Source organism: Pseudophryne corroboree, chromosome 6, assembly GCF_028390025.1.
Source record: "Pseudophryne corroboree isolate aPseCor3 chromosome 6, aPseCor3.hap2, whole genome shotgun sequence".
Taxonomy (NCBI): Eukaryota; Metazoa; Chordata; class Amphibia; order Anura; family Myobatrachidae; genus Pseudophryne; species Pseudophryne corroboree.
The window spans coordinates 552,587,790-552,615,187 of record NC_086449.1 but is presented as its reverse complement, the minus strand read 5'-3'; the positions used below and the strand labels follow the sequence as shown (position 1 = coordinate 552,615,187).

At 49.5% G+C, this 27,398-nt stretch overlaps 1 protein-coding gene across 1 annotated transcript in view; it reads left to right on the top strand.

Moving 5' to 3' along the window:
• PTPRQ (protein tyrosine phosphatase receptor type Q) overlaps nucleotides 1-27,398 on the top strand; it is a 517,581-nt gene that overhangs the window by 175,281 nt on the left and 314,902 nt on the right. Inside the window, exon 13 of the mRNA XM_063927718.1 lies at nucleotides 14,351-14,528. Coding sequence (XP_063783788.1) covers nucleotides 14,351-14,528 — 178 coding nt within the window. The remainder of the gene's footprint in view (nucleotides 1-14,350; nucleotides 14,529-27,398) is intronic.

Sequence of the window (27,398 nt, the reverse complement as noted above, 5' to 3'; positions counted from 1 at the left end):
AGTAAGCACTGGCCAAATGGATTCGACGGGTGATCAGGCCTCAGGAGGGGATTCAACTGAAGATATCTGGTCTCGCTTAAATAAGCAGGAGGCCACACAATCTCAAATCGTGCAGTTCATGCAGAGTATGTCCGAAAGTCTCGATTCTCTCTGTGTTGCCATGACGGCCCCTCAAGTATCTACAGCTGCTCCCACATTAGCACCTCCGGTCCCGCTTCCTCCTGTACCAGTACCACTTCCACGGTTGCATTTGCCACCTCCCAGTAAATTCGATGGGAATCCAAAACAATGCCGCGGGTTTCTTAACCAGTGCGAAATCCAGTTTGAACTACAGTCGGCCAACTTCCCATCAGCACGAACCAATGTAGCCTATATAATTTCTTTACTTACCGGGCAAGCGTTGGAATGGGCTTCACCATTGTGGGAGAGGATGGATCCCATCTTATCTAACTATCCAGAATTCGTGGCCACCTTTCGAAGAATCTTAGACGAACCGGGCAGGACTTCTGCCGCCTCATTGGAGATCCTTCGTCAGGGCACGTGTACGGTCAGTCAGTACGTGATCCAGTTTCGCACCCTTTCCTCAGAGCTGAACTGGAACGAGGAGGCTCTCATTGCAGCTTTCTGGAGCGGTCTCTCCGAAAAGATCAAAGATGACCTCGCAACTCAGGACGTACCTGATAAGTTGGATAAACTAATTTCTTTATGCAATAAGTTAGACCTAAGGTACAGAGAACGCTGTATGGAGAGGTTGCAGTCAGATCACCCTAAGCCTAGAGTTGTTCTTCCATCAACACCATCATCACCAACTGCGGAAGAACCCATGCAGATTAATCGCTCCCGCCTCTCCAATGAAGAACGTCAGAGACGGCAACAAGGGAACCTCTGTCTGTATTGTGGTGCATCTGATCACTTTGTTAAAACTTGCAATCTACGTCCGGGAAACGCCCGCTCCTAGTTTGTGCTGGAGAATTCAAGCTAGGAGAATTCTCAGAATTACATACCAAGAAAGAGTCTGTCCTGTTAACCCAATTGGAGCTCCCTTCTTCTTCTCTTCTCATCCCTGCACTACTCGACTTCGGAGCCGTCGAAAGTTTCATTACGTCAGCTCTGGTCAAACAATCTGGAATACAAATAGTTCCTTTGGATCGTACCATTTCTGTTACCGCAGTGGATGGAAGTTATATCCCTGAGGGGATTATATCCTTTCGTACTATTCCTCTCAAGATGAAGGTCGGAGTTCTCCATTCTGAAAAAAATCTCTTTCCTTGTAATTCCTAAAGCCTCTCATGAACTAATCCTAGGGTTTCCATGGTTAATCAGACACAACCCCCACATAGATTGGCAAACTATGGATGTTCTCTCTTGGGGACAAGACTGCTTCCAGAACTGGTTACCTTCAGTTAGACCTCTCTGTTCTTCCAGCCTTCCTGTGGAGTACCAAGCTTTTCAAGATGTTTTCAGTAAGCATGGGGCGGACACCTTGCCTCCGCATCGTACTTGGGATTGCCCCATTGAGCTAGTACCCGGTAAGACTCCTTCCCGAGGACGAATTTACCCTCTCTCACTTCCCAAGACACAGGCCATGTCGGAGTATATCCGGGAGAACTTGGAGAAAGGGTTCATCAGGTCTTCTACATCTCTGGCCGGAGCAAGATTTTTCTTCGTCAAAAAGAAGGATGGGGGGTTGCGACCCTGTATTGACTATAGAGGTCTCAATGACATAACAGTTAAGAACAGATATCCGTTACCTCTGATTCCAGAACTGTTCGACCGTGTTAAAGGAGCTACTGTATTTACTATGTTGGACTTACGGGGGGCCTACAATCTTATACGTATTCGCCCAGGGGACGAATGGAAGACGGCATTTAATACCCACGACGGCCATTACGAATACCTGGTAATGCCTTTTGCCTATGTAACGCCCCAGCCGTCTTTCAAGAGTTCATTAAAGAAATATTCAGAGATCTCCTCTACGACTGCTTGGTAGTGTATCTGGATGACATCCTCATTTTTTCTAGGGATCTGAAGACCCATCGGGAACAAGTCAAAGAAGTGTTAACTCGTTTACGAAGGAATCAGTTATTCTGTAAGTTAGAGAAGTGCACCTTTGAAGTACCCACAATTCCATTCCTCTGTTACATTCTCTCAGGGCAGAGGTTACAGATGGACCCCGCTAAAGTCCAGACGATTCAGGATTGGGCGCTTCCAGCTACCCTTAAAGGAATTCAACGTTTCCTGGGGTTTGCTAACTTCTACCGAAGATTCATTCAAAATTATTCTTCTATCATAGCTCCTATAACCGCATTAACTAGGAAGGGAGCCGGTCCTGCCAAGTGGTCTCCTGAGGCTTTGGAAGCTTTTTCATCTTTAAAGGAGGCCTTCACGACTGTTCCAGTTCTTCGACAACCCGATCTCAGCCATCCGTTCTTGGTGGAGGTTGATGCCTCTACTGTGGGAGTGGGAGCAGTATTATCCCAGCATTTTGAGGACAAGAAGGTCCATCCTTGTGCATTATTCTCGCGAAGAGTCTCCCCCGCTGAACAGAATTACGCTATTGGGGAACAGGAATTACTGGCAATTAAGTTGGCCTTTGAGAAGTGGAGGTATTTGTTGGAGGGAGCTCAGCATCCAATTTCGGTGACCACGGATCACAAGAACCTCCTGTATCTACAGTCAGCCCGATGTCTGAACCCACGCCAAGCAAGATGGGCACTCTTCTTTACCCATTTTAATTTTAAACTCGGTTACCGTCCAGGTTCCCTCAACAAAAAGGCAGATGCATTATCTCGCTCGCTAAGTTCAGAAGAACCCTCTGACCATTCAAAAGAGCAATTTATCCTGGAATCCACCTCTTTTTTTGCAACTAATACCTCTCCACTTCCTCCTCCAGGGAAGATCTTTGTTGCACCAAATCTTCGCAAAAAAACTTCTTACATGGGCTCACTCCTCCTCCTTCATGGGCCATGCGGGCGGTCATAAGAAACTTAAATTCATTCAGCGCTCCTACTGGTGGCCTCATCTCAGGACTGATGTTCAGGAATTCGTAGCTGCCTGTCCAAAATGTGCTCAGCATAAAAGTCCCAAGGGTCCACCAGCTGGGTTACTCCAGCCTTTGCCGGTACCACTAAGACCATGGACGCATATTTCTATGGACTTTATTACAGATTTACCTACGTCTGGTGGGCGGAACACCGTATGGGTCATAGTTGACCGATTCTCTAAAATGGCACACTTTGTTCCTCTGGCTAATCTTTCATCTGCATCCCAGTTGGCAAAATTGTTTATAGCAGAGATCTTTCGACTCCATGGTCTACCACAGGAAATCGTGTCTGATAGAGGTCCTCAATTTGTGGCCAAGTTTTGGAGATCCCTATGTTCTGCTCTTGGCGTGAAATTAAACTTCTCCTCAGGATATCATCCCCAAACAGATGGTCAAACAGAGAGAGTGAACCAGGATCTGGAGACTTTTCTGCGTTTATTCATGTCCTCCTCACAGGACGACTGGCTGGACTTCCTCCCATTCGCAGAATTTGCCCATAACAATCTTTATCACTCTGCCACAAAATCTTCTCCATTCTTCATTAATTATGGTTACCATCCAAGAGTTCCTGACTTCCAACTTCTGCCTACGCTCGTGGTTCCTGCTGCAGAGTCAACACTTCGACAATTTACTGAAGCCTGGAAATAAGTTCACAAGACTTTGCTCAAGACATCCAAGAGATATAAGACCTATGCAGATCTGAAACAAAAATCTGTACCAAGCCTTAAGGTAGGAGATTGGGTTTGGGTTTCCACACATAACCTAAGATTAAAGGTTCCTACAAAAAAGTTTGCTCCCAGATTTATTGGGCCTTACCCAATCGAAAAAGTGTTGAATCCTGTGGCTTACAATGTGAAATTACCTCCGCAGTTGAGAATTAATAATGCATTTCATATTTCTCTCTTAAAACCATTGGTACTTAATCGGTTCAGAGCCGCTGTGCCTAAATCACCCAAGATCCAATCAGTACATGGAGACGAATTTGAGATTCACAAGATCCTTGATTCTCGCAGACGTTATGGTCGCATCCAGTACCTTGTTGATTGGAAGGGGTATGGGCCAGAGGAGAGATCTTGGGTAGATGCAGAGGATGTCCATGCTCCAAGACTTCTTCTGACATTTCATGCCAAGTTTCCAACTAAACCACATAGGTGTCCGGAGTCCACCTGCAAAGGGGGGGGGGGGGTACTGTCAGCGTCCAGAGTCTTACCGGTACGCTTGGGCCGCGGGGCTGGCTTCCTTGGCGATGTGCGGGCAGCGGCGGAGGTGGGCTGCTGCGCCAGTTCCGTGGGCAGCAGTAGCGGCGGTGAGGGGGTCCGCTCGTGGCGGTGGGACGCCGCTACAGCGGGTCGCTCTTGCTGAGCCGTTGCTAGGAGACCAGGGGCAGTGAGCATTGTGGCTTTGCAAAAAGGTCTGCATTACTGGGCGCCGCCATGTTGGAGACCAAGTTTTAAGCATAGTTCCTGTTTCCTGTTTCTTCCAGCCAATCCAGGGGAAGCTCTCCCTATAAAAGGGGGCTGGTTTAGGATAGGGATACCAGTGCTTCAAGTTACAACCCTGTTGTAGGTGCTTTAGCCTGTGCTCCCAGGATTCCTGCTGTATTCTGGTTCCTCCTGATCCTGTTTGGTCGGTTCTCTGTTGCTGCTGCAGCCCTGCCGTCTCTAGCCTGTTACTGCCTGTGGAAGCACTCCTGGAAAACCCGGTCCAGTAAGACTCTTTGGGCACAGTCGGCCCCGGGTCTTCTGCCTCGTCTTTCAAGCCACACTCCACAGATCTCCTTCACCAGTCACGCCTTTGTACCACCGACCACAGCCTGCAGATTATTATCTTCAGCCTCGTTTAACAAACCACAGTCCACAGTCCTTGTCTCCAGCCACGTCTTCAACCACCATCCACAGTTCCACAGTTCATCATCTACAGTCTCGTCTTTCAAATCACAGTCCACAGTTCTTCGCCCCTGCCACGTCTTTAACCATCGTGCTCCAGCCTCGGTCCTCTACCTCAGCCCTGTACATAATAAATACTTTCCATTGACTCTCAAACCCTGCCTACGTTCTTCATTGCTCCGTGTCCCATGCGAAGGAACTATATCCAGCCCCCTCATCTGGTTCATTCACAGCCTGCTACCTCCTCGGGCAAATCTCAGCTGCCTGATCTTCAAACTTTGCTAGACGTGACACTTGGAATTCCAGTCTGTAGCCCTGGGAAATAAGATCCATGACCCAGGGATCCTGGCACGAACTTGACCAGATCTGACTGAAGAATCGTAGTCTGGCTCCCACCTGACAGCCTTCCAGGTATTGCGGTCCACCGTCATGCTGAGGGCTTTGAGGAAGCAGGACCTGAGCTCTGTTCCTGAGCGCCTGCAGTTGCTGGTTTGCGTGGTTTACCTCTTGCGCCACTGGAGGACGTAGAAGCACCTCTGGAATTGCCCTTGAACTTGGCCGTCCAAAAGGGCTGCAACTTAGAAGCTGAATAAGTCTTCTTGGTTGGGGGGGCTGCGGAAGGAAGATACGTAGACTTACCCACAGTAGCTAGTTCATCTCCAAACAAGGCCTCTCCTGTGAATGGTAGGCCTTCCACGCCTTTCCTGGAGTCTGCGTCAGCAGTCCACTGGCGTAGCCACAAGCCTCTGTGTGCCGACACTGCCATAGCGGTGGTGCGTGTGTTAAGCAAGCCTATCTCTTTTATGGCCTCCACCATAAAGTTCGCAGAGTCCTGTATATGTTGAAGGAGTAAAACAACATCCCCCCTAGGCAAGGAATCTAACCCCTCAATTAGGTTACCTGACCATTTAGCAGTGGCTTTTGTGATCCACGCACATGCAATAGTGGGTCTTTGGGCCACCCGAGGAGCTGTGAACAATAATTTGAGTGTAGTCTCAATCTTATGATCAGCCATCTCTTTTAGGGAGGCTGCACCAGGGACAGGCAATACAATCTTTTGTGACAGCCTAGAGACTGATGCGTCCACTATGGGCGGATTATCCTATTTTTTCTGATCTTCCAAAGTAAAAGAAAAAGATGAGAGCAACCTTTTAGGGATTTTAAATTTCTTATCAGGATTAACCCATGGTTCTTCAAACAGGGTATTCAATTCCTGACGCAGGAAAAGTGACTGAGGACTTCTTTTTTACATTAAAATGAGATTCCTCACACTCCTCTGACACCTTATCAGGAATATGCAGAACATCTCTGATAGCCTCTATAAGAGCCTCTATTCCCTGTGACAGAGCTGCATCCTCCCCCCCCCCCCTCTGTGTCCACCTCCCCCTCCTCCATATCTGACCTGTCAGCGTCAGAGTCAGACTGCAGGATATGGGCCAGAGATCGCTTTTGCGGACAAATGGGAGGGGATTGAGATGCTATTTTGGACACTGAGTCTCTGTTCATAAACTCATCCACAGTCTGTTTTAAGTATTGTGTCTCTTTCTCATTGCGGGACAATTTTGTAGAAAGAGTGGAGATCATTTCTTTAAGAGAATTAACCCACTCCGGTTCAGCCCCGCTATACTGGGAAAGTGCACTGCCCTGAATACCCAGTAGTGGGCCCCTTGGTGAGGAAATACACTTCGCTGTACATGAAACACACTCTTTGCCTGATATAATGTAAATGTGACAGCACACACACACAGGAAAAGGTTTAGCACAATTAACCCACAAAGAGCCCTTCAGGGAGACACAGAGTTGTTGGAGCCAGCCCCCACCGCGCCCTCAGTGCTAATGCAAGACCAAGTACCCTGATAGGGGACTTAGGGGTACATTTACTAAGCAGTGATAAGAGCGGAGAAGTGAGACAGTGGAGAAGTTGTCCATGGCAACCAATCAGCACTGAAGTAACATTTATAATTTGCATACTATAAATTTATACAGAGCTGCTGATTGGTTGATGGGGCAACTTCTCCACTGGCTCACTTCTCCGCTCTTATCACTGCTTAGTAAATGTCCCCCTTAGTACACTAGTAATCACTCCCCCCCTGCTATGACCCCCTGGTACCGCTGAGATAATTTGGAGTCACACCGGAGGAGCTGCGCGTCCCTGTCAGTCAGCGTCTGCGTCCACTGCAGAGGGAAAATGTTGCTGGTGAGCTGCAGGGTCCTCTCATAGTGAAGCCCCGCCCCTTCAATGGCGCGTGGTCTTCCCGTGGTCTCCTGGCTGAGGTAATTTTTGTGCTTAAAATGGAACAGAATCGTTTTAAGGCTGTGTTTGCCAGTCTGGTTACTGTGTACAGTGTACAGAGACAAACTTGTGTACTGTGTCCGGAGACGCATTCCGCCCCGTTGAGAGGCCGTGCGTCTCCGTACCCTCGTGCCGCCATAATGGCCGGCGACCCACTAACCGGGACGCCGGCTCAGTATGTACCACTCTTCATTCTTCTGGCTCTGTTAGGGGTGGCGGCGTGCTGCAGGATGTATGCTCGCCATGGTGGGGCTTACGAATAGTTCCCTCAAGAGCTCAGTGCCCTGTCAGCGGGGAACGGGACCATTAACCCTTCAAGAGGTCAGGCCATTCCATCCCCCTAAGTCCCACGTAGCAGGCAGGCTGGTGCCAACCAGCCCTGCCTGAAAATAACAAACATTAAAAATAAATGCAGAAAACTCTTCAGGAGCTTCCTTCAGCGTGACCAGCTCCTCCGGGCACATTTTCTAAACTGAGTCTAGTAGGAGGGGCATAAAGGGAGGAGCCAGCCCACACTGGTAAGTAAGTAAGTGACCTCTCCCCTTAGTGAGACCTGACATAGTATACCTCCCAACTGTCCTGATTTTGTCAGGACAGTCGCTTTTCAGACACTGTCCCAACCAAAGGCCGCAGTGCCCCACATTGGAGGGAGGAAGGGGGGGGGGGTGTTAGGCCACACCCCAAAATTTTTACCAGGGCCCGGCAGACCTCTCGGCAGCACTGCTTAGCAGAGCAGCGGTGCACATGTGCATGGTGTCTATTTCATGGAGGGAGGGACTGAGGGCATAGACAGCAGCTCCCAGAGCGCTGGGCATGCCCCCACAATGATGAAAACAGGGACATGGCTTGCAATTGTGTGGAATTTCCCATGAACCCATGCCCCCTGACTCGAGACCACACACCATTTTTCGGCATGTGCCTAACTGCAGTGGCATGGCAGCGCATTATTCTAGCCTGCTATTAGCACTAGCAGTACATATAGAAAAAAAAGTTATGTACAGGGATTTCTCTTACATCCTAGGGGATACTGGGAATCCATTTAGTACCATGGGGTATAGACGGGTACACTAGGTGCCTTGGGCACTTTAAGAATTTGATAGTGTGCGCTGGCTCCTCCCTCTATGCCCCTCCTACCAGACTCAGTTTAGAAAATGTGCCCGGAGGAGTCGGTCACGTCTCTGGAAGCCCCTGAAGAGTTTTCTGCATTTATTTTATCTGTTTGTTATTTTCAGGCAGGACTGGATGGCACCAGCCTGCCTGCTTCACGGAACTTAGGGGGTTGGAATGGCCCAACCTCTTGAAGGGTTAATGGTCCCATTCACCGCTGACAGACACAGCTCTTGAGGGAACTATTCGCAAGTCCCACCACGGCGAGCATACATCCTGCAGCACGCCGCCACCCCTAACAGAGCCAGAAGAATGAAGGGTTAATGGCCCCGTTCCCCGCTGACAGGACACTAGCTCCTGAGGGAACTATTCTCAAGCCCCACCAGTGCGAGCGTACATGCCTGCAGCACGCCGCCACCCCTAACAGAGCCAGAAGTTAGAAGAGTGGTGAGTACTAAGCCGACATCCCGGTTAGCGGGTCGCCAGCCATTATGGCGGCATGAGAGTACGGAGACGCATGGCTTCTACATGGGGCGGCTGGGTCTCCAGACTCGGTACACAGTGCAGACGCACAGCTTCTGAGGGGGCGAACTGAGTCTCACTACACTATATGTGTACACAGTGCCCAGACTGGCATTACAGACTTAAAAGGGGGCTGACTCCATTTTAGGCACAAAATTACCTCAGCTAGTATAAAAAAGAGCAAGAAGATCACGCGCCATTGAAGGGGCGGGGCTTCACTATGAGCGGATCCAGCAGCTCACCAGCGCCATTTTCCCTCTGCAGCGGACACAGTCGCTGACTGACAGGGACGCACATCTCCTCCGGAGAAACTCCAGATTACCTCAGCGGTACCAGGGGGTCATAGCAGGGGGGGAGCGATTATTAGTGTACTTAGTCTGCGTCCTGGTTAAGCTTGGCATTAGCGGTAAGGGTGCCTTGTGCTGTCTCCATACTATCACTGTGTCTCCCTGGAAGGGCTCTTTGTGGGTCAATTGTGCGGTTAACCTTTTCCTGTGTGTGTGTGTGTGTGTGTGTGTGTGTGCTGTCATTGTAACATATGTCAGGCAAAGAATGTGTAAGCACAGTGTTCCTCTTCTCCAGGGGGTTCACTACTGTGTACTCAGTGTAGTGTACCTTCCCAGGTTAGCGGGGCAGAGCCAGCATGGCTGGACTCCATTAAGGGAATGATTTCCAATATTTTGACTAAATTGTCCCGCAATGAGAAAGAGACGCAATACTTAAGACAATTGATGACTGCGTTTATGAAAAGAGACTCAGTACCCAAACCAGCATCTCAGTCCCCTGCCATTTGTCCGCAAAAACGTACTTTGGCCCATATCCTGCAGTCTGACTCTGAAGATGAAGGGTCAGACATGGAGGAGGGGGAGGTGGACTCAGAGGTGGGGGAGGCTACTCTGTCACAGGGAATAGAGGCTCTCATAGAGGCTATCAGAGAAGTCCTGCATATCCCTGGTAAGGTGACAGAGGAATCTTAATTTAATATAAAAAATAAATCCTCAGCCACTTTCCTGAGTCAGAGGAACTAAATACCCTGTTTGAAGAACCGTGGGTTAATCCTGATGGGAAATTTCAAATCCCTAAAAGGTTGCTATCATCTTTTAATTTTCCTCCTGAGGATAGGAAAAAATGGGAAAATCCACCAATAGTGGATGCATCCGTATCCAGGCTGTCACGAAAAATTGTATTGCCTGTCCCAGGTGCAGCCCCACTGAAAGATACGGCTGATTGTAGAATTGAAACCACACTCAAATCCTTGTATACAGCTGATGGGGTGGCCCAGAGACCCACTATAGCATGTGGGTGGATTACTAAAGCCATTGTCAAATGGTCAGGTAACCTAATTGAGGGGTTAGATACCGTGCCTCAAGGGAAGATTATTTTACTCCTGCAATATATACAAGACTCTGCGAACTTTATCGTGGAAGCCATAAAAGAAATAGGCTTGCTTAATGCATGCACCACTGTTATGGCAGTGTCAGCTTGCAGGGGCTTATGGCTATGCCAGTGCACTGCTGATGCGGACTCCAGGAAAGGTGTGGAAGGCCTACCCTTCACAGGAGAGGCCTTATTTGGAGATGAACTAGACAAATGGATCTCCAAAGCTACTATGGGTAAGTTCACATATCTTCCTTCTGCATCTCCCCCAGCCAGGAAGGCTTACGCAGGTTCCAATTTACAGTCCTTTCGGACGGCCAAGTTTAAGGGCAAAACCAGAAGTTCTTCTATGGCCACCAGAGGTGCTAGAGGTAAACCATGCAAACCAGCAACTGCCAGTTCTCAGGAACAGAGCTCAAGCACTGCTTCCTCAAGGCCTTCAGCATGATGGTGGACCGCGATGCCTGGAAGACTGGCGGGTGGGAGCCCGACTAAATTTCTCCAGTCACATCTGGACAAGTTCATGCCAGGATCCCTGGGTCATAGATCTTATTTCCCTTGGAGAAGGCTATGGTAATTCAGTCGATGGTTTTGGCTGTCCTGAAGCTAACTCGGATCTCGGTGCATCTGTGTTTTCGCCTTCTGGGGAAAATGGTGGCCTCTAACGAGGCGCTTCAGTACCAAAGGTTTCATGTGAGGCCCTTCCAGCTGGACCTGTTGGATAAATGGTCCGGATTGTATCTTCACATGCACCAGAGGATCCGTCTGTCGCCAAGAGCCAGGATCTCCCTTCTGTGGTGGCTACAGACTTCTCACCTCGTCGCTGGTCGGAGGTTCAGGATTCAGATTTGGATTCTGCTAACCACAGACGCAAGCCTCATAGGTGGGTAAAAAGTCACCCAGGGGGTGCAGTTTCAAGGAAGATGGTCAAGTCGGGAAGTCGTCCTTCCAATAAACATCCTAGAACTCAGGGCAATCTACAACGCCCTTCTGCAGGCCTCATCTCTTCTTTGGAATCAGGCCATTCAAGTCCAGTCGGACAATGTTACGGCGGTAACGTACATAAACCGACAGGGTGGAACGAAAAGCAGAGCAGCAACGTCAGAGGTGTCAAGAATTCTCCTTTGGGCGGAAAAACACGCCGTGGCGTTGTCGGCGGTCTTCATTCCGGAAGTAGACAACTGGGAAACAGACTTCCCCAGCAGACACGACCTGCACCCGGGAGAGTGGGGCCTCCACCCGGAGGTGTTCCGGTGGTGGACACGTCGGTGGTGATATCCACAGATCGACATGATGGCCTCTCGACTCAACAAGAAGCTCAAGCGGTATTGTTCCAGGTCGAGGGACCCAGAAGCAGTGGCGGTAGTCGCTCTGATAACTCCGTGGGTCTACCTGCTGGTGTACGTGTTTCCTCCACTTCCTCTAATCCCAAGAATTCTAAAGAGAATAAAAAGGGAAAAGGTTCAAGCAATACTCTGGACTGGCCGCAAAGGGCCTGGTATGCGGATCTTCCCGAGATGCTAATCGAAGATCCGTGGCCTCTACCTCTTCACGAGGATCTTCTGCAACAGGTCCCATTCGTCTATCAGGACTTACCGCGGCTACGTTTAACGGCATGGAAGTTGAACGGCTGATTCTAGCCAGGAGAGGGATTCCTGACAAGGTCATCCCGAATATGATCCAAGTCAGGAAGGGGGTAACGTCTATACATTACCACCATATATGGAAGAAGTATGTCTCTTGGTGTGAAAGCAGACAATATTCTGAGGTGGAGTTTCATCTGGGACGTTTTCTGCTTTTTCTGCAGTCGGGAGTGGATGTGGGCCTACGTCTAGGCTCCATTAAAGTCCAGATTTCGGCCTTGTCTATTTACTTTCAGAAACAATTGGCTTCTCTCCCTGAGGTCCAGACGTTCTTGAAGGGTGTTATGCACATCCAACCTCACTTTGTGCCTCCCACGGCACCTTGGTATCTCAATTTGGTGCTGCAGTTCCTCCAGTTGGACTGGTTTGAACCGTTACAGGAGGTGGACGTAAAGTACCTTACGTGGAAGACCGTCACACTGCTGGCCTTGGCTTCAGCAAGACGTGCGTCGGAGCTGGGGGCATTGTCTTACAAGAGCCCCTACTTAATTTTCCATGAGGACAGAGCTGAACTCAGGACTCGTCAGCAATTTCTACCTAAGGTGGTGTCCGCATTTCACATCAACCAGCCTATTGTGGTTCCGGTTGTTTCGGACACCTCTGCTACTTCAAAGTCTTTGGATGTTGTGAGGGCTTTGAAGGTGTACGTAAAGAGGACAGCTCATCACAGGAAATCGGACTCGCTGTTCGTTCTTTATAATCCAAATAAGATTGGGTGTCCTGCTTCAAAGCAGTCAATTGCACGCTGGATCAGGCTCACTATCTAGCATGCTTATTCCACGGTAGGATTGCCGGTTCCAAAATCTGTACAGGCCCACTCTACTAGTTCGGTGGGTTCTTTTTGGGTGGCTGCCTGGGGTGTCTCGGCTTTACAGCTCTGCCGAGCCGCTACTTGATCAGGTCCGAACACGTTTGCAAAGTTTTACAAGTTCGATACTTTGGCCTCTGAGGACCTTCAGTTTGGTGAATCAATTTTGCAGGAACCTCAGCACTCTCCCACCCGGTTTGGGAGCTTTGGTACTTCCCCATGGTACTAAATGGATTCCCAGTATCCCCTGGCATGTAAGAGAAAATAGGATTTTAATTACCTACCGGTAAATCCTTTTCTCACAGTCCATACGGGATACTGGGCGACCGCCCGGTGCTTCGTTCTTCTTGCACTGTTACTTAGTTAAGTATTCTGGTTGGTTCAGCTGTTGCTGTTCCTGGTTTCAAGTATGGTTAGCATGGCTTTCCTCTTGTTTTGTGTGTGCTGGTTCGTAATCTCACCCCTTTTCCTTATCTATCCTTCTCTCAAAGTATGTCCGTCTCCTCAGCCACAGTTTCCTAGACTGAGTCTGGTAGGGGGGGCATAGAGGGAGGAGCCAGTGCACACTATCAAATTCTTAAAGTGCCCAAGGCTCCTAGTGGACCCGTCTATACCCCATGGTACTAAATGGATTCCCAGTATCCCCTACGGATTACGAGAAAAGGATTTACCGATAGGTAATTATAATCCTATTATTGCAATATTTATTTATTACTTTGTACCAGCTATTTATATAGCAAACACATATTCCGCAGCGTTTGACAGAATATTTGCCAATTTACATTGGTCCATGCCCCAGTGTCGACACGGTAGATCCCCAGGGCAGTAGAGAGCCTGGCTGGCCCAGGTGCTTTGCCAGGGACGTGGCCTAATCACAGGAGTCGTGGTCATGCATCCTTAGAAAAAAATACTGAAAAAAATGGCATTTTAAGTTCCTCCATGGCCACACAGCCCAGGACACAGCAGCTTGTGCTGGGCTGAGGATAAGAGCTGCAGCTGCTGCTGACAAGTAAGCGGGAGGGGGCCCGGGGCCCCCACTGTGCCCCAGAGGCGTATCTAGGGTAGGGCGAGTGGGGCACGTGCCCTGGGCGCCTTGGCAGGCCCAGGAGAGGGCGGCGCCGCCGGCGGCCAGGGCATCATGCCCCACTCGCCCCCGTCAACCCTAAATGCCCCACTGTGCCAGATACATGCCCCTTCTGGTGTGTGTCCACGCCCATTTTTTCGGCGCGCACCGAATTTTGTGTGCTTTTGTGTGTGTGTGGGGGGGGGGGGGGGGCATTTTACATCTTGCCCTGGGCTCCAAAAACCCTAGTAACGCCTCTGCTGGGCCCCTTCATCAGACCTGAGCCTGGGTAATTTGTACCCTCTCTCGACACCACTCACAATCCCATATTAAATTTCTATGCCCCACATATAATAGAAAGAGGCCCCAAACTAAATGTACAGACCCCTACATGTCTGCTACCAGCCCTCAGACCCAACAATATCCCACATTACATAAACAGCCCTCACCAGCAGACCTACCTGAATATTTATGTACCGTATGCACAAGATGACTCACAAATCTTGGTGATGTACAGTATTCTTTCTTTTCTTTTTCTTTTTTTTCTTCTAATTGATACATTAGGAAAATCAATCCCTTTTTAATCCTGGTTCTGTTCTTATTTACAGTACAACACAAATGTGGATTATCGGAATTCAGCTATTGTTAATGATAATACCAAATCACTATTTTTCGGACCACTCAAAGAAGCGATGACTGGAGTGTATGAGGGATCTGCTGATATTTTCTCCACAGTTCAAACTTCACCATCTGTGGCATTCTACAATAATCCAAATAGTGACCCAGGTAATATGGGCTAAAGATTGTAGATAAGAGACATAGAAATATTTTCTTCATTTGTGTTACCAATACATTTTATTGCTGTTTGTTGGTGTTGTGTAAAAATGTTTTACAGCATATGGCAATGCCACACAAGAAGGTTTTACCTTCTTGTCACACTTTTGACCTCCCATATTAGAAAAAGTAGCACCCCATAGCTCCCAGGCAAGCTGCATAGACAATCAGTTATTACAGTTGCCAGAGCAGGTGTGACTATAAGGGATTAGTGTGTAACCTACTGTAACATACAGGACTCTGCAACAGGGGAACATTTGACTAATGGTTCTTGAAGTGTCACTATTAGAGTCACATAGGTCAAACTGTTACAAGAGCAGCGTGTGTGGTGGCAAACAGGTGTAGGTGACCTTTTTGACATGAAGATACCATTATGACACAGGCACTCCCACTGGAGTCAATAAAAACTTTCTGCATTCATGAAAGTGATACACTTTATGAGTAGCCAAGGACTGTTAGCTTGACAGATATATGTTTAAAATAATACTGCAATAGTATTGAGTTAATGAAAAATACACATTAATGGCCCAATTCAGGTTGGGACGCATGTGAGATGCGTTCGCCTTATCTCCGGGGGCCACCGTAGTACCCATGTGCAGGATCCACACTGCACATGTGCGAGCCGGGGAGATGCGATCACATCTCACTAAGCGAACGCCTCTGCCTGATTGACAGGCAGAGGTGTTCGCAGGGCGGCGACACGGCGTTGCAGGGGCATCGACTTGGTGTTGGGTAGGCATGGCGTGGGAAACGGGGAGGGGATTGGTTCAACCGCATGATGTCACACACGGCCGTTGTGACCCAAAAAATGGCTTACCTGCGCCTGCCTTCAAAGGCTGCGGAGGTAGGGGGGGCTTCCACAAATTACCGATGCAATTGCAATTGCATTGAGATCGCATCGCTGCTGGCCATTAGCATGATGGGTGGCCCCCCAGCATGCGATCAAAGCCAGTTGTAGTTTTGTTATTTCAGCAAAACTGCAACTGAAGTTGAATAAGGTTCCATAGGGGTAATTCAGAGTTGATCGCAGCAGTAAATTTGTTAGCAGTTGGGCAAAACCATGGCCCTCATTCCGAGTTGTTCACTCGCTAGCTGCTTTTAGCAGCATTGCAAATGCTAGGCCGCCGCCCTCTGGGAGTGTATCTTACCTTAGCAGAATAGCGAACGAAAGATTAGCAGAACTGTTACTAAATAATTATTTGCAGTTTCTGAGTAGCTCCAGACCTACTCCTAGATTGCGATCAGCTCGGTCCGTTTAGTTCCTAGTTTGACGTCACAAACACGCCCGCGTTCGGCCAGCCCCTCCCCCATTTCTCCAGACACTCCCACGTTTTTCCCTGACACGCCTGGGTTTTTAAGCACACTCCCGGAAAATGCTCAGTTACCACCCAGAAACGCCCCTTTCCTGTCAATCACTCACCGATCAGCAGTGCGACTGAAAAGCGCCGCACGAACAACAGCAAAACTACTAAGTTTTTAGTTAATTAACTAAGCACATGCGTGCTGCATTCCATGCGCATGCGCATTTAGCAACAAATCGCGGCATAGCGAAAATCGGCAACGAGCGAACAACTTGGAATGACCACCTATGTGCACTGCAGGTGTGGCAGATATAACATGTGCAGAGAGAGTTAGATATGGGTGGGTTATATTGTTTCTGTGCAGGGTAAATACTGACTGTTTTATTTTTACACTGCAATTTAGATTTCAGTTTGAACACACCCCACCCACCTATGGGGGGTCATTCTGACCTGATCGCTCGCTGCAGTTTATCGCAGAGCAGCAATCGGGTCAGATCTTCGCATGCGCCGGCGCCGCAGTGCGCCGGCGCATGCTGGACGCCCGAAGGCCGTTGTACCATAGCGATTGCCTCTGTCTGATTGACAGGCAGAGGCGGTCACTGGGCGGGAGGGGGCTGGACGGCGGCGCAATCCGGCTAATGCAGGCTTGGCCGGACCAATGGGGGGGCGGTCCGCGGCGGCTGTGTGACTTCACACGCAGCCGCTGCGACCCGGGCAGCGAAGAGGTTCTCCCGGCCAGCCGCAGGAGCTGCGCTGGCCGGGAGTTACTCCTGAAATGCATAAGCATCGCCGCTGTGCGATGCTTTTGCATTTCTGCAGGGGAGGCCGGCACTGACATGCGGGGCGTACTAGCCCTGCGCTGGGCGTCCCCCCGCATATCTGAGTGCCTGATCGTAGCTGTGCTAAATTTTGCACAGCTACGATCAACTCGGAATGACCCCCTATGTCTCTAGATGTACATATACATAAAGTATATTCTGAAGTCTTTAACATTTTTATCTTGCCTTTCTCTTACGTCCTAGAGGATGCTGGATCCACATTAGTACCATGGGGTATAGACGGGTCCACCAGGAGCCATTGGCACTTTAAGAGTTTGAGAGTGTGGGCTGGCTGCTCCCTCTATGCCCCTCCTACCAGACTCAGTATAGAAAATGTGCCCGGAGGAGCCGGTCACAGCTAGGGGAGCTCTCCTGAGCTTTTCTAGTTTTATTTTAGATTTTATTTTTTTACAGGAGGCTGTTGGCAACAGCCTGCCTGCAGCGTGGGACTAAGGGTGGTGGTGGTGGGGGGGAACAGTGTCCGCCCTGCGGGGTCTGAGTCACTGTCTCCGCTGACTGGACAACTGAGCTCCAGAGGGGTCGTATCGTTCTCCGCCACAGGGGAACCGCTCGCCCCAGCAGCATGCCGCCGATCCCTTATAGAGCTGAAGAGAGTGGTGAGTTAGTCACCGACCCCCCTAGCAAGCGGGGGGCCGGTGTGAAGATGGCGGCAATGTGGAGGGAGCACGGAATTAACCGTGCTCCAGGATGGTACCAGAGGCACATAGTGCGACGCTGTGAGGGGTGCCCTGGGCCAGCGCTTACCCCCCACACTGGTCAGCAAGCCTGTCGGGGTCCAGGGATCTCAGCCAGCAACTTTCCTCAGGCCAGTATAATCACCTAAAGAGCGGGAAGACAGCGCCATTAAGGGGGCGGAGCTTCTCAGAGCGGACCCAGCAGCGTTCCAGCGCCATTTTCCTGCCTGCAAGCGCTGAGAGGATGATTCAGGTCCCTCCACAGCAATTCCAGCTTACTGTACACGGTACCAGGGGGTTGTAGAAGGAAGGGGAGGCTGTAATTAGACTGTGTATCCTATTAAGGAGCACAGTCAGCGCTGACAAGGGGTTTCGCCTTGCTAAAAAGCAGGGCCGGCTCGAGGCATGTTCGACTCGAGCGGCCGCGCAGGACGCCACCCTTAAAGGGCGCCGCGCGCTGGCGCCGCCATGTCGGGGCCTGGAGCCGGCCCTGATCTCCCCTGCTGTCCTCCCGCTTGTTAGTGAGCTGTGTGCGCTATGCGGCGCCGGCGTCCGATGTCAGACACCGGCGCCGCACAGCGCGCACAGTTCTGTGTCAGACAGCGGCGCGCACAGCAGCACTCCCCCTCCCTCGGCACGGCAGGTACTGGGGGCATATGTGGCACTGTGGGGGACATTTATCTGGCACTGTGGGGGGCATTTATCTGGCACAGTGGGGGCATTAATGTATCTGGCACTGTGGGGGGCATTCATTTATCTGGCACTGTGGGGGGGGGCATTTATCTGGCACAGTGGGGGCATTTATCTGTGCACTGTGAGGGGGCATTAATGTATCTGGCACTGTGGGGGCATTTCTGGCACTGTGGGGTCATGTATCTATCTGGGACTGTGGGGGCATATCTGGCACTGGGGGGGGGGCATTAATGTATCTGGCACTGTGGGGGACATTTATCTGGCACTGTGGGGGGCATTTATCTGGCACTGCGGGGGGCATTCATTTATCTGGCACTGTGGGGGGGCATTAATGTATCTGGCACTGTGGGGGCATTTATCTGTGCACTGTGAGGGGGCATTAATGTATCTGGCACTGTGGGGTCATGTATCTATCTGGGTCTGTGGGGGCATATCTGGCACTGGGGGGGGGCATTGATGTATCTGGCACTGTGGCGGCATTTATCTGGCACTGTGATCGGGCATTAATGTATCTGGCACTGTGGGGGCATTTATCTGGCACTGTGAGGGGGCATTAATGTAACTGGCACTGTGGGGTCATTTATCTATCTGGGACTGTGGGGGCATATCTGGCACTGTGGGGGGCATTTATATATCTGGCACTGTGGGGGGTATTTATGTATCTGGCACTGTGGGGGGCATTTATGTGTCTGGCACTGTGGGGGGCATTTATGTATCTGGCACTGTGGGGGGCATTTATGTATCTGGCACTGTGGGGGCAATTATGTTTCTCGCACTGCTGGGGGGGCATGTCATGTGCATTTGGCACTGCTGGGGGGGCATGTCATGTGCATTTGGCACTGCTGGGGGGCATGTCATGTGCATCTGGCACGGCTGGGGGGCATGTCGTGTCTAGCTGGCATGGCTGGGGGGCATATCATGTAGTGTTCCCATGTCTCAGTGCAATACCTGTCGCAAAGTGTCTAACGTGCTCTGCCTGGCGCAAAGTGTCTAACATGCTCTGCCTGGCGCAAAGTGTCTAACGTGCTCTGCCTGGCGCAAAGTGTCTTAACGTGCTCTACCTGTCGCAGTGTGTATAGGAGGTTCTACCTGGTGCAATGTGTATTAGCTGCACTACTGTGTGGTGTAATGCGAATTGCCACTATTATGTGGCCGCGCCCCTTCCCCACGAAGCAACGCCCCTAAATTTTTGATGCGCGCCTTCGGCGCGCAAGGTCCATGATTTTGAACGGAGCAACAAGCATTACAGTATGTACAGAATTTTGCCCTTCTAACTTAAATATGTGCCCTCCCAAATGCAAAATGTGCCCTCCCCGTGATCAGCACCCCTGCCCTAAAAAAATCCTAGAGTGAACACTATCATGTGTAGCTGGCACTGCTGAGGGGCATATCATGTGTAGCTGGCACTGCAGCAGGGCATGTCCTGTCTATCTGGCACTGCTGGGGGGTATATCATGTCTATCTGGCACTGCTGGGGGGCATGTCATGTGTAGCTGGCACTGCTGGGGGCATGTCATGTGTAGCTGGCACTGCTGCGGGGCATGTCATGTCTATCTGGCACTGCACTACTGTAGACATTATGTGTAGCTGGCACTATACTGGAGACATTGGGGGTCATTCCGAGTTGTTCGCTCGTTATATTTTTCTCGGAGCGATTAGTCGCTAATGCGCATGCGCAATGTCCGCAGTGCGACTGCGCCAAGTAAATTTGCTATGCAGTTAGGTATTTTACTCACGGCATTACGAGGTTTTTTCTTCGTTCTGGTGATCGTAATGTGATTGACAGGAAGTGGGGGTTTCTGGGCGGAAACAGGCCGTTTTATGGGTGTGTGTGAAAAAACGCTACCGTTTCTGGGAAAAACGCGGGAGTGGCTGGAGAAACTGAGGAGTGTCTGGGCGAACGCTGGGTGTGTTTGTGACGTCAAACCAGGAACGAAACTGACTGAACTGATCGCAGATGCCGAGTAAGTCTGGAGCTACTCAGAAACTGCTAAGAAGTGTCTATTCGCAATTCTGCTAATCTTTCGTTCGCAATTTTGCTAAGCTAAGATTCACTCCCAGTAGGCGGCGGCTTAGCGTGTGCAAAGCTGCTAAAAGCAGCTTGCGAGCGAACAACTCGGAATGACCCCCATTGTGTGTAAGGAACACTACTGTAGCTGTTATGTGTAATGCTGCTAATTGTGTGCGTAGAGGGGGTGTGAAAATATATTTATTTATTTGTAGTGTGATAATATGAAGTTGTGAGGCCCTGCACACTTTTTCAGGAGGCCACGCCCACTTTTCCAGGAGCGCGCGCATAGAGTATGGGAGGGGGCGCTTTTACATTTTCTCGCACAGGGTGCTAGTAGGCCTGGAGCCGGCCCTGCTAAAAAGCGCTGTTGGCTCCAATCTCTGTCTCTCTCTTGCCATTTTTGGGGGGTAAAACTCTGTCTACCCCCACCTGTGTGTGTGTGGAGTGTTTGGTGGTCACCTTTAGCTATGTCCAGGGACACTGGGGGTCATTCCGAGTTGTTCGCTCGCTAGCAGATTTTAGCAGCATTGCACACGCTAGACCGCTGCCCTCTGGGAGTGTATCTTAGCTTATCAGAATTGCGAACTAAAGATTAGCAGAATTGCGATTAGAAAATTCTTAGCAGTTTCTGAGTAGCTCGAGACTTACTCCTACACTGCGATCAGCTCAGCCCGTTTTGTTCCTGGTTTGACGTCACAAACACGCCCTGCGTTCGGCCAGCCACTCCCCTGTTTTATCCTGGCACGCCTGCGTTTTTCCGCACACTCCCAGAAAACGGTCAGTTTCCGCCCAGAAACACCCACTTCCTGTCAATCACACTAAGATCACTTCAACGATGGAAATTCTTCGTTCGGACGTGAGTAAATCTACTAAGTTTTGTGCTAAAATACTTAGCGCATGCGCACTGCGTACCATGCGCATGCGCATTTTCGTCTTAATCGCTCCGTTGCGAAAATCGGCAACGAGCGAACGACTCGGAATGACCCCCACTGTGTCATATACTGCAGAGGAGTTATCCCAGTATGATCCCATTCCATGTAATCAGGTTAGCACTGGTTTAGCACAGATGCAAGCAAGGGAACCAGAGTGGTTTTCCTCTACCAAAACTTGGATTTCTCAAATTTCTGACATGGTTGCTAGTACTGAATCTGCAACTCAGGTATTACAGAGCTCTATGGCAGTATGGCCTGTGTCTGGTACCTCAGGACCACCTCGCTTTATACACCCACAAACGTGCGCTTGTGCATGTCACACAAGACGACACGGATACCGATTCTGACCCTACAGATGGTGATGGGGATGTGTTGCGGAGGTCCGCATCTCTTGCAAGGGGGGTGCAATTGTTGATAGAGGCTATCAGGGATGTGTTAAATGTAAATGATACCACACCTGAGCAGGTTGAGGAGGCTTTTTTCACTGAAAATAAGAAAGCCTTCCTAACCTTCCCTGCGTCAAAGGAGCTGAATGCTATATTTGAAAAAGCATGGGTAAACCCTGAAAAGAAGTTTCAGATCCCTAAGAGGATTCTGGTGGCTTTTCCTTTCCCTGAGGAGGATAGGAAAAGGTGGGAAAACCCGCCGATTGTTGACGCATCTGTATCCACACTCTCAAAATAGGTGGTTTTACCTGTACCGGGATCTACCGCCTTAAAGGAGCCGGCAGATAGGAAAAATTGATAACACGTTTAAATCAATGGGGGTCATTCCGAGTTGTTCGCTCGCAAGCTGCTTTTAGCAGCTTTACACACGCTAAGCCGCCGCCTACTGGGAGTGAATCTTAGCTTCTTAAAATTGCGAACGAAAGATTCTCAAAATTGCGATTACACACCTCTTAGCAGTTTCTGAGTAGCTTCAAACTTACTCGGCATCTGCGATCAGTTCAGTGCTTGTCGTTCCTGGTTTGACGTCACAAACACACCCAGCGTTCTCCCAGACACTCCTCCATTTCTCCAGCCACTCCCGCGTTTTTCCCAGAAACGGTAGCGTTTTTTCACACACACCCATAAAACGTCCAGTTTCCGCCCAGAAACACCCACTTCCTGTCAATCACATTACGATCACCAGAACGAAGAAAAAAACGTGAGTAAAATTCCTAACTGCATAGCAAATTTACTTGGCGCAGTCGCAGTGCGAACATTGCGCATGTGCACTAAGCGGAAAATCGCTGCGATGCGAAGAAATTTACTGAGCGAACAACTCGGAATTACCCCCAATGTACACTGCTTCAGGGGCCATATTACTCCCCACTATTGCCAGTGCATGGATTGCAAAGGCAATAGTGAAGTGGTCGGCTACCTTAATTGAGGATTGGGATACAATGGATAGGGATGACGTTGCATTGTATTTACGCAACATTCATGATTCTGCAGGTTTTATGGTAGAATCCATGAAAGACCTGGGTTCCATGGCTGCGGGAATTTCTTCCATGTCTGTTTCAGCTCGTTGGGGACTGTTGCTCTGCCAGTGGTCAGCCGACGCAGAATCCAGAAGGAGTGTGGAGTCGCTACCCTATACCCTATCTCTTTGGGGGGGGGGGTGGATTATTAGATCGACATTGTCAAGGTCGACAATATTTTGGTCGACCACTATAGGTCGACAGTCACTAGGTCGACAGGGTCAGACGGTCGACAGTCTCAGAAGGTCAACATGTTCTAGGTCGACAGGTCAAAAGGTCGACATGAGTTTTTTATGTTTTTTTGGTGTCGTTTTCTTCGTAGAGTGACCGGGAACCCCAATTAGTGCATCGTGTCCCCTCGCATGGCTCGCTTCGCTCGCCATGCTTCGGGCAAGGTACCCACCGCTTCGCTCGGCACAGATTACCGTTCCAATCGTAGTCCACGTGGATCGTTAAGTATGAAAAAGTTTTTTTTTAAAAGTTTAAAAAAAATAAAAAAATCTCATGTCGATTTTTTGACCTGTCGACCTAGAACATGTCGACCTTCTAACCCTGTCGACCTTCTGACCCTGCCGACCTAGTGACTGTCGACCTATAGTGGTCGCCCTAAACATTGTCAACCTAGACACTGTCGATCTTCAGACCGGATCCCCTCTTTGGGGAAGCTCTAGACGCATGGATATACACAGCTACAGCGGGTAAGTCTCCGTTTCTTCCCTCAGCAGCACCTGCTCTGAAGAAATCCTTCTCCTCAGCTGCGCAGCAGTCCTTTCATCCTAACAAGCCTAGAAAGGTCAAATCATCCAATACCTTCTTTAGGGGAGGTAAGGTTAAGTCCAAGAAACCTGCCGCTGCAGGTTCCCAGGAACAAAAGCCTGCTTCAGGTACCCCAAAGTCCTCCACATGATGGTGGACGGCACGACCCGGAGATGGGGCCTGTGGGAACGAGAGTCAGACAGTTCTGTCATGTCTGGGTATCGTCCGGCCTGGATCCCTGGGTAGTAGATATTGTGTCTCGGGGATACAGGCTGGAATTTCAAAGTCTCCCTCCTCATCGTTTTTTCAAGTCGGGCTTACCAACTCTGTTGGAGGACAGCGCAGTGCTTCAGGAAGCTGTCCAAAAGCTGGTGGAGGCACAGGTCATTGTGCCGGTGCCACCTCACATGCTGACAAAGGGTTACTATTCGAACCTTTTTCGTGGTACCGAAACCGGATGGTTCGGTTAGGCCCATTCTGAACCTAAAATCATTGAACCCCTTTCGAAAGGAGTTCAAGTTCAAGATGGAGTCTCTCAGGGCGGTGATATCAGGTCTGGAAGAAGGGGAATTCCTGGTATCACTGGATATCAAGGATGCGTACCTTCACATTCCGATCTGGCTGCCGCATCAGGCTTATCTCCGCTTTGCATTGCTGGACTGTCATTTTCAGTTCCAGGCCCTGCTATTCGACTTCTCCGCAGCACCGAGGGTGTTTACCAACGTGATGGCGGAAATGATGATGCTACTCCGCAAGCAGGGTGTGAACATCATTCCTTATCTGGACGATCTCCTGATAAAGGCATCATCCAAAGAAAAACTGCTGCAGTCCATTGTTCTCACAACGAGACTGCTCCAGAATCACGGGTGGATTCTGAATTTTCCAAAGTCACATTTGGAACCAACCCAGAGATTGTCATTTCTGGGAATGATCCTGGATACGGAAGTGCAGCGAGTGTTTCTTCCGCGATACAAGGCGTTGGTGATCCAATCCATGGTCCGGGATGTCTTGAAGCCGCCCCGGGTGTCGGTTCATCAATGCATTCGCCTATTTGGAAAGATGGTGGCCTCCTACGAGGCTCTCCAGTATGGGAGGTTCCATGCTCGACCCTTCCAACTGGATCTCCCAAGTGGTTGGGATCTCACCTCCACATGCATCAGAGAATTCGTCTGTCGCCAAGGGCAAGGATTTCTCTCCTCTGGTGGCTCCAATTGCCTCACCTCCTAGAAGGCTGCAAGTTCGGGATTCAGGACTGGGTCCTGCTAACAACGGATGCGAGCCTCCGAGGCTGGGGAACAGTCACTCTAGGGGTAACCTTCCAAGGACGGTGGTCAAGCCTGGAAGCCGGCCTGCCCATCAACATCCTGGAACTAAGAGCCGTCTACAACGGTCTTCTTCAAGCGGCCCATCTTCTGAGAAATTGGGCCATCCAAGTGCAGTCAGACAACGTAACAACAGTGGCTTACATAAACCGATGAAGAGCAGACCGGCAATGTCAGAGGTGACAAGAATACTCCTCTGGACAGAAAAACACGCGTTAGCGCTGTCAGCCATCTTCATTCCGGGAGTAGACAACTGGGAAGCAGACTTCCTCAGCAGACACGATCTCCATCGAGGAGAGTGGGGACTCCATCTGGAGGTTTTCAAGGAAATAACAGGTCTTTGGGGATTGCCCCAAATAGACATGATGGCCTCTCGTCTCAACAAGAAGCTTCGGCGTTATTGTTCCAGGTCGAGGGACCCACAGGCAGTGGCAGTGGACGCCCTGGTGTCTCCGTGGGTGTTCCAGTCAGTGTATGTGTTTCCACCACTCCCACTCATCCCAAGGATCCTAAAGCTCATAAGGAGAACAAGGGTTCAAGCGATCCTCATTGCCCCAGATTGGCCAAGACGGGCTTGGTACGCGGACCTTCTGCATCTACTGCAAGAAGAGCCGAGGCCTCTTTCTCTTCGGGAGGACCTGCTGCAGCAGGGGCCGTTCACCTATCAAGACTTACCGCGGCTACGTTTGATGGCATGGAAGTTGAGCGCCTGATTCTTGCTCGGAAAGGTAATCTGAAGAAAGTTATTCCAACCCTCATACAGGCTAGGAAAGGGGTAATATCAAAACATTACCATCGTATTTGGAAGAAATATGTTTCTTGGTGTGAGTCCAAGAAGTTTCCTGCAGTGGAATTTCAACTGGGACGTTTCTTCCTCTTCCTGCAAGCAGAAGTGGATATGGGTCTGAGGTTGGGATCTGTGAAGGTCCAGATTTCAGCCCTATCCATTTTCTTTCAGAAGCAATTGGCTGCCCTCCCTGAGGTTCAGACCTTTTTGAAGGGAGTTCTGCATATCCAACCTCCCTTTGTACCGCCTACGGCGCCATGGAACCTTAACGTGGTGTTGCAGTTCCTCCAGTCGGATTGGTTGGAGCCTCTACAGGAGGTGGAGCTCAAATTTCTTACATGGAAGGCGGTCACTTTGTTGGCCTTAGCTTCTGCTAGACGTGTTTCCGAGCCAGGGGCTTTATCCTGTAAAAGCCCTTACTTGATCTTCCACGAAGATAGAGCTGAGCTCCGGACTCGTCAGCAGTTTCTTCCGAAGGTTGTGTCGGCATTTCATATCAACCAACCTATTGTGGTGCTAGTGGCTACTGACTCCTCAATTACTTCAAAGTCCTTGGATGTCGTGAGGGCTCTGAAGATATATGTGACGAGAACTTCTTGTCACTGGAAGTCGGACTCCTATATCTATATATTTGTCCTATATGATCCCCAAAAAATTGGGTGTCCTGCTTCTAAGCAGACTATTTCTCGCTGGATTAGGTTCACTATCCAGCACTCTTATTCTACGGCAGGACTGCTGTGTCCAAAATCTGTTAAGGCCCACTCTACTCGTAAGGTGGGGTCTTCCTGGGCAGCTGCCCAGGGTGTCTCGGCAGTGCAACTTTGCCAAGCTGCAACTTGGTCTGGGTCGAACACGTTTGCAAAGTTTTACAAATTCGATCCTTTGGCCTCTGATGATCTGAAGTTCAGTCAATCAGTTCTGCAGGAGCCTCTGCGCTCTCCCTCCCATTCTGGGAGCTTTGGTACATCCCCATGGTACTAATGTGGACCCCAGCATCCTCTAAGACGTAAGAGAAAATAGGATTTTGGTACCTATCGGTAAATCCTTTTCTCGTAGTCCGTAGAGGATGCTGGGCGCCCGCCCAGCGCTTCATTTTCCTGCAATTGTTATTTGGTTGAGTTCAACTTCGTTTTAGTTGAATACTGCATTGTTACTTGGTAAGTAATGTTTCAGCTGTCGCTGAGAAGTTCAAGCTAGTTGTCTTGACTTGCCTTGTATGTGTGAGCTGGTATGAATCTCCCCACTATCTGTGTTAAGTCCTTCTCTCGAAGTATGTCGTCTCCTCGGGCACAGTTTCTAGACTGAGTCTGGTAGGAGGGGCATAGAGGGAGGAGCCAACCACCACTCTCTAACTCTTAAAGTGCCAATTGTTCCCATGGTACTAATGTGGACCCCAGCATCCTCTACGGACTACGAGAAAAGGATTTACCGGTAGGTACCAAAATCCTATTTCAACTTTACAATGAGATGGAAAATTGCATAGTAAGACCTTGAACTAAAGTAAGAAAAATGTACGTACATTTAGCTGACTTACTGAATGGGATGATTAGATGCATTTGATTATATTCCATAGCAAGTAAAATAAAAGAATCAATATTTCCTAACATGATTTATCATGACCTTGACCTACATGAACTTGGTCAGCCTATATGTAGCATTATATTTATCAATATCTCCATTTATTTCAGTAATAGCTGCCTTGTAAACATGATCTTAAGAAAACCTGTATGGAACATAATTGCTTCTAATGAACAGTGATGATAAGTTTTGCACAAGGTAGACAAGAACAGATTATATTATTGATACAGAATGGGATACAAAATGGAATCTGGGGTTTGTTGAATGATCAAATGCAGCAAATAACGCATTTCTGCTGTCGGTATATTGACGTTTCTCAGTTAATGACACATTCCGTCAGAATCAAAGTTTTCCTATATAAGAGAATAATGATATTCTGCACTCCACTGCTATAACCTAAACCATTTTGATCACATTTTTATCCATATTTTGAATTTCTCATCTTGTTTTATTGCTGATGTGATGGG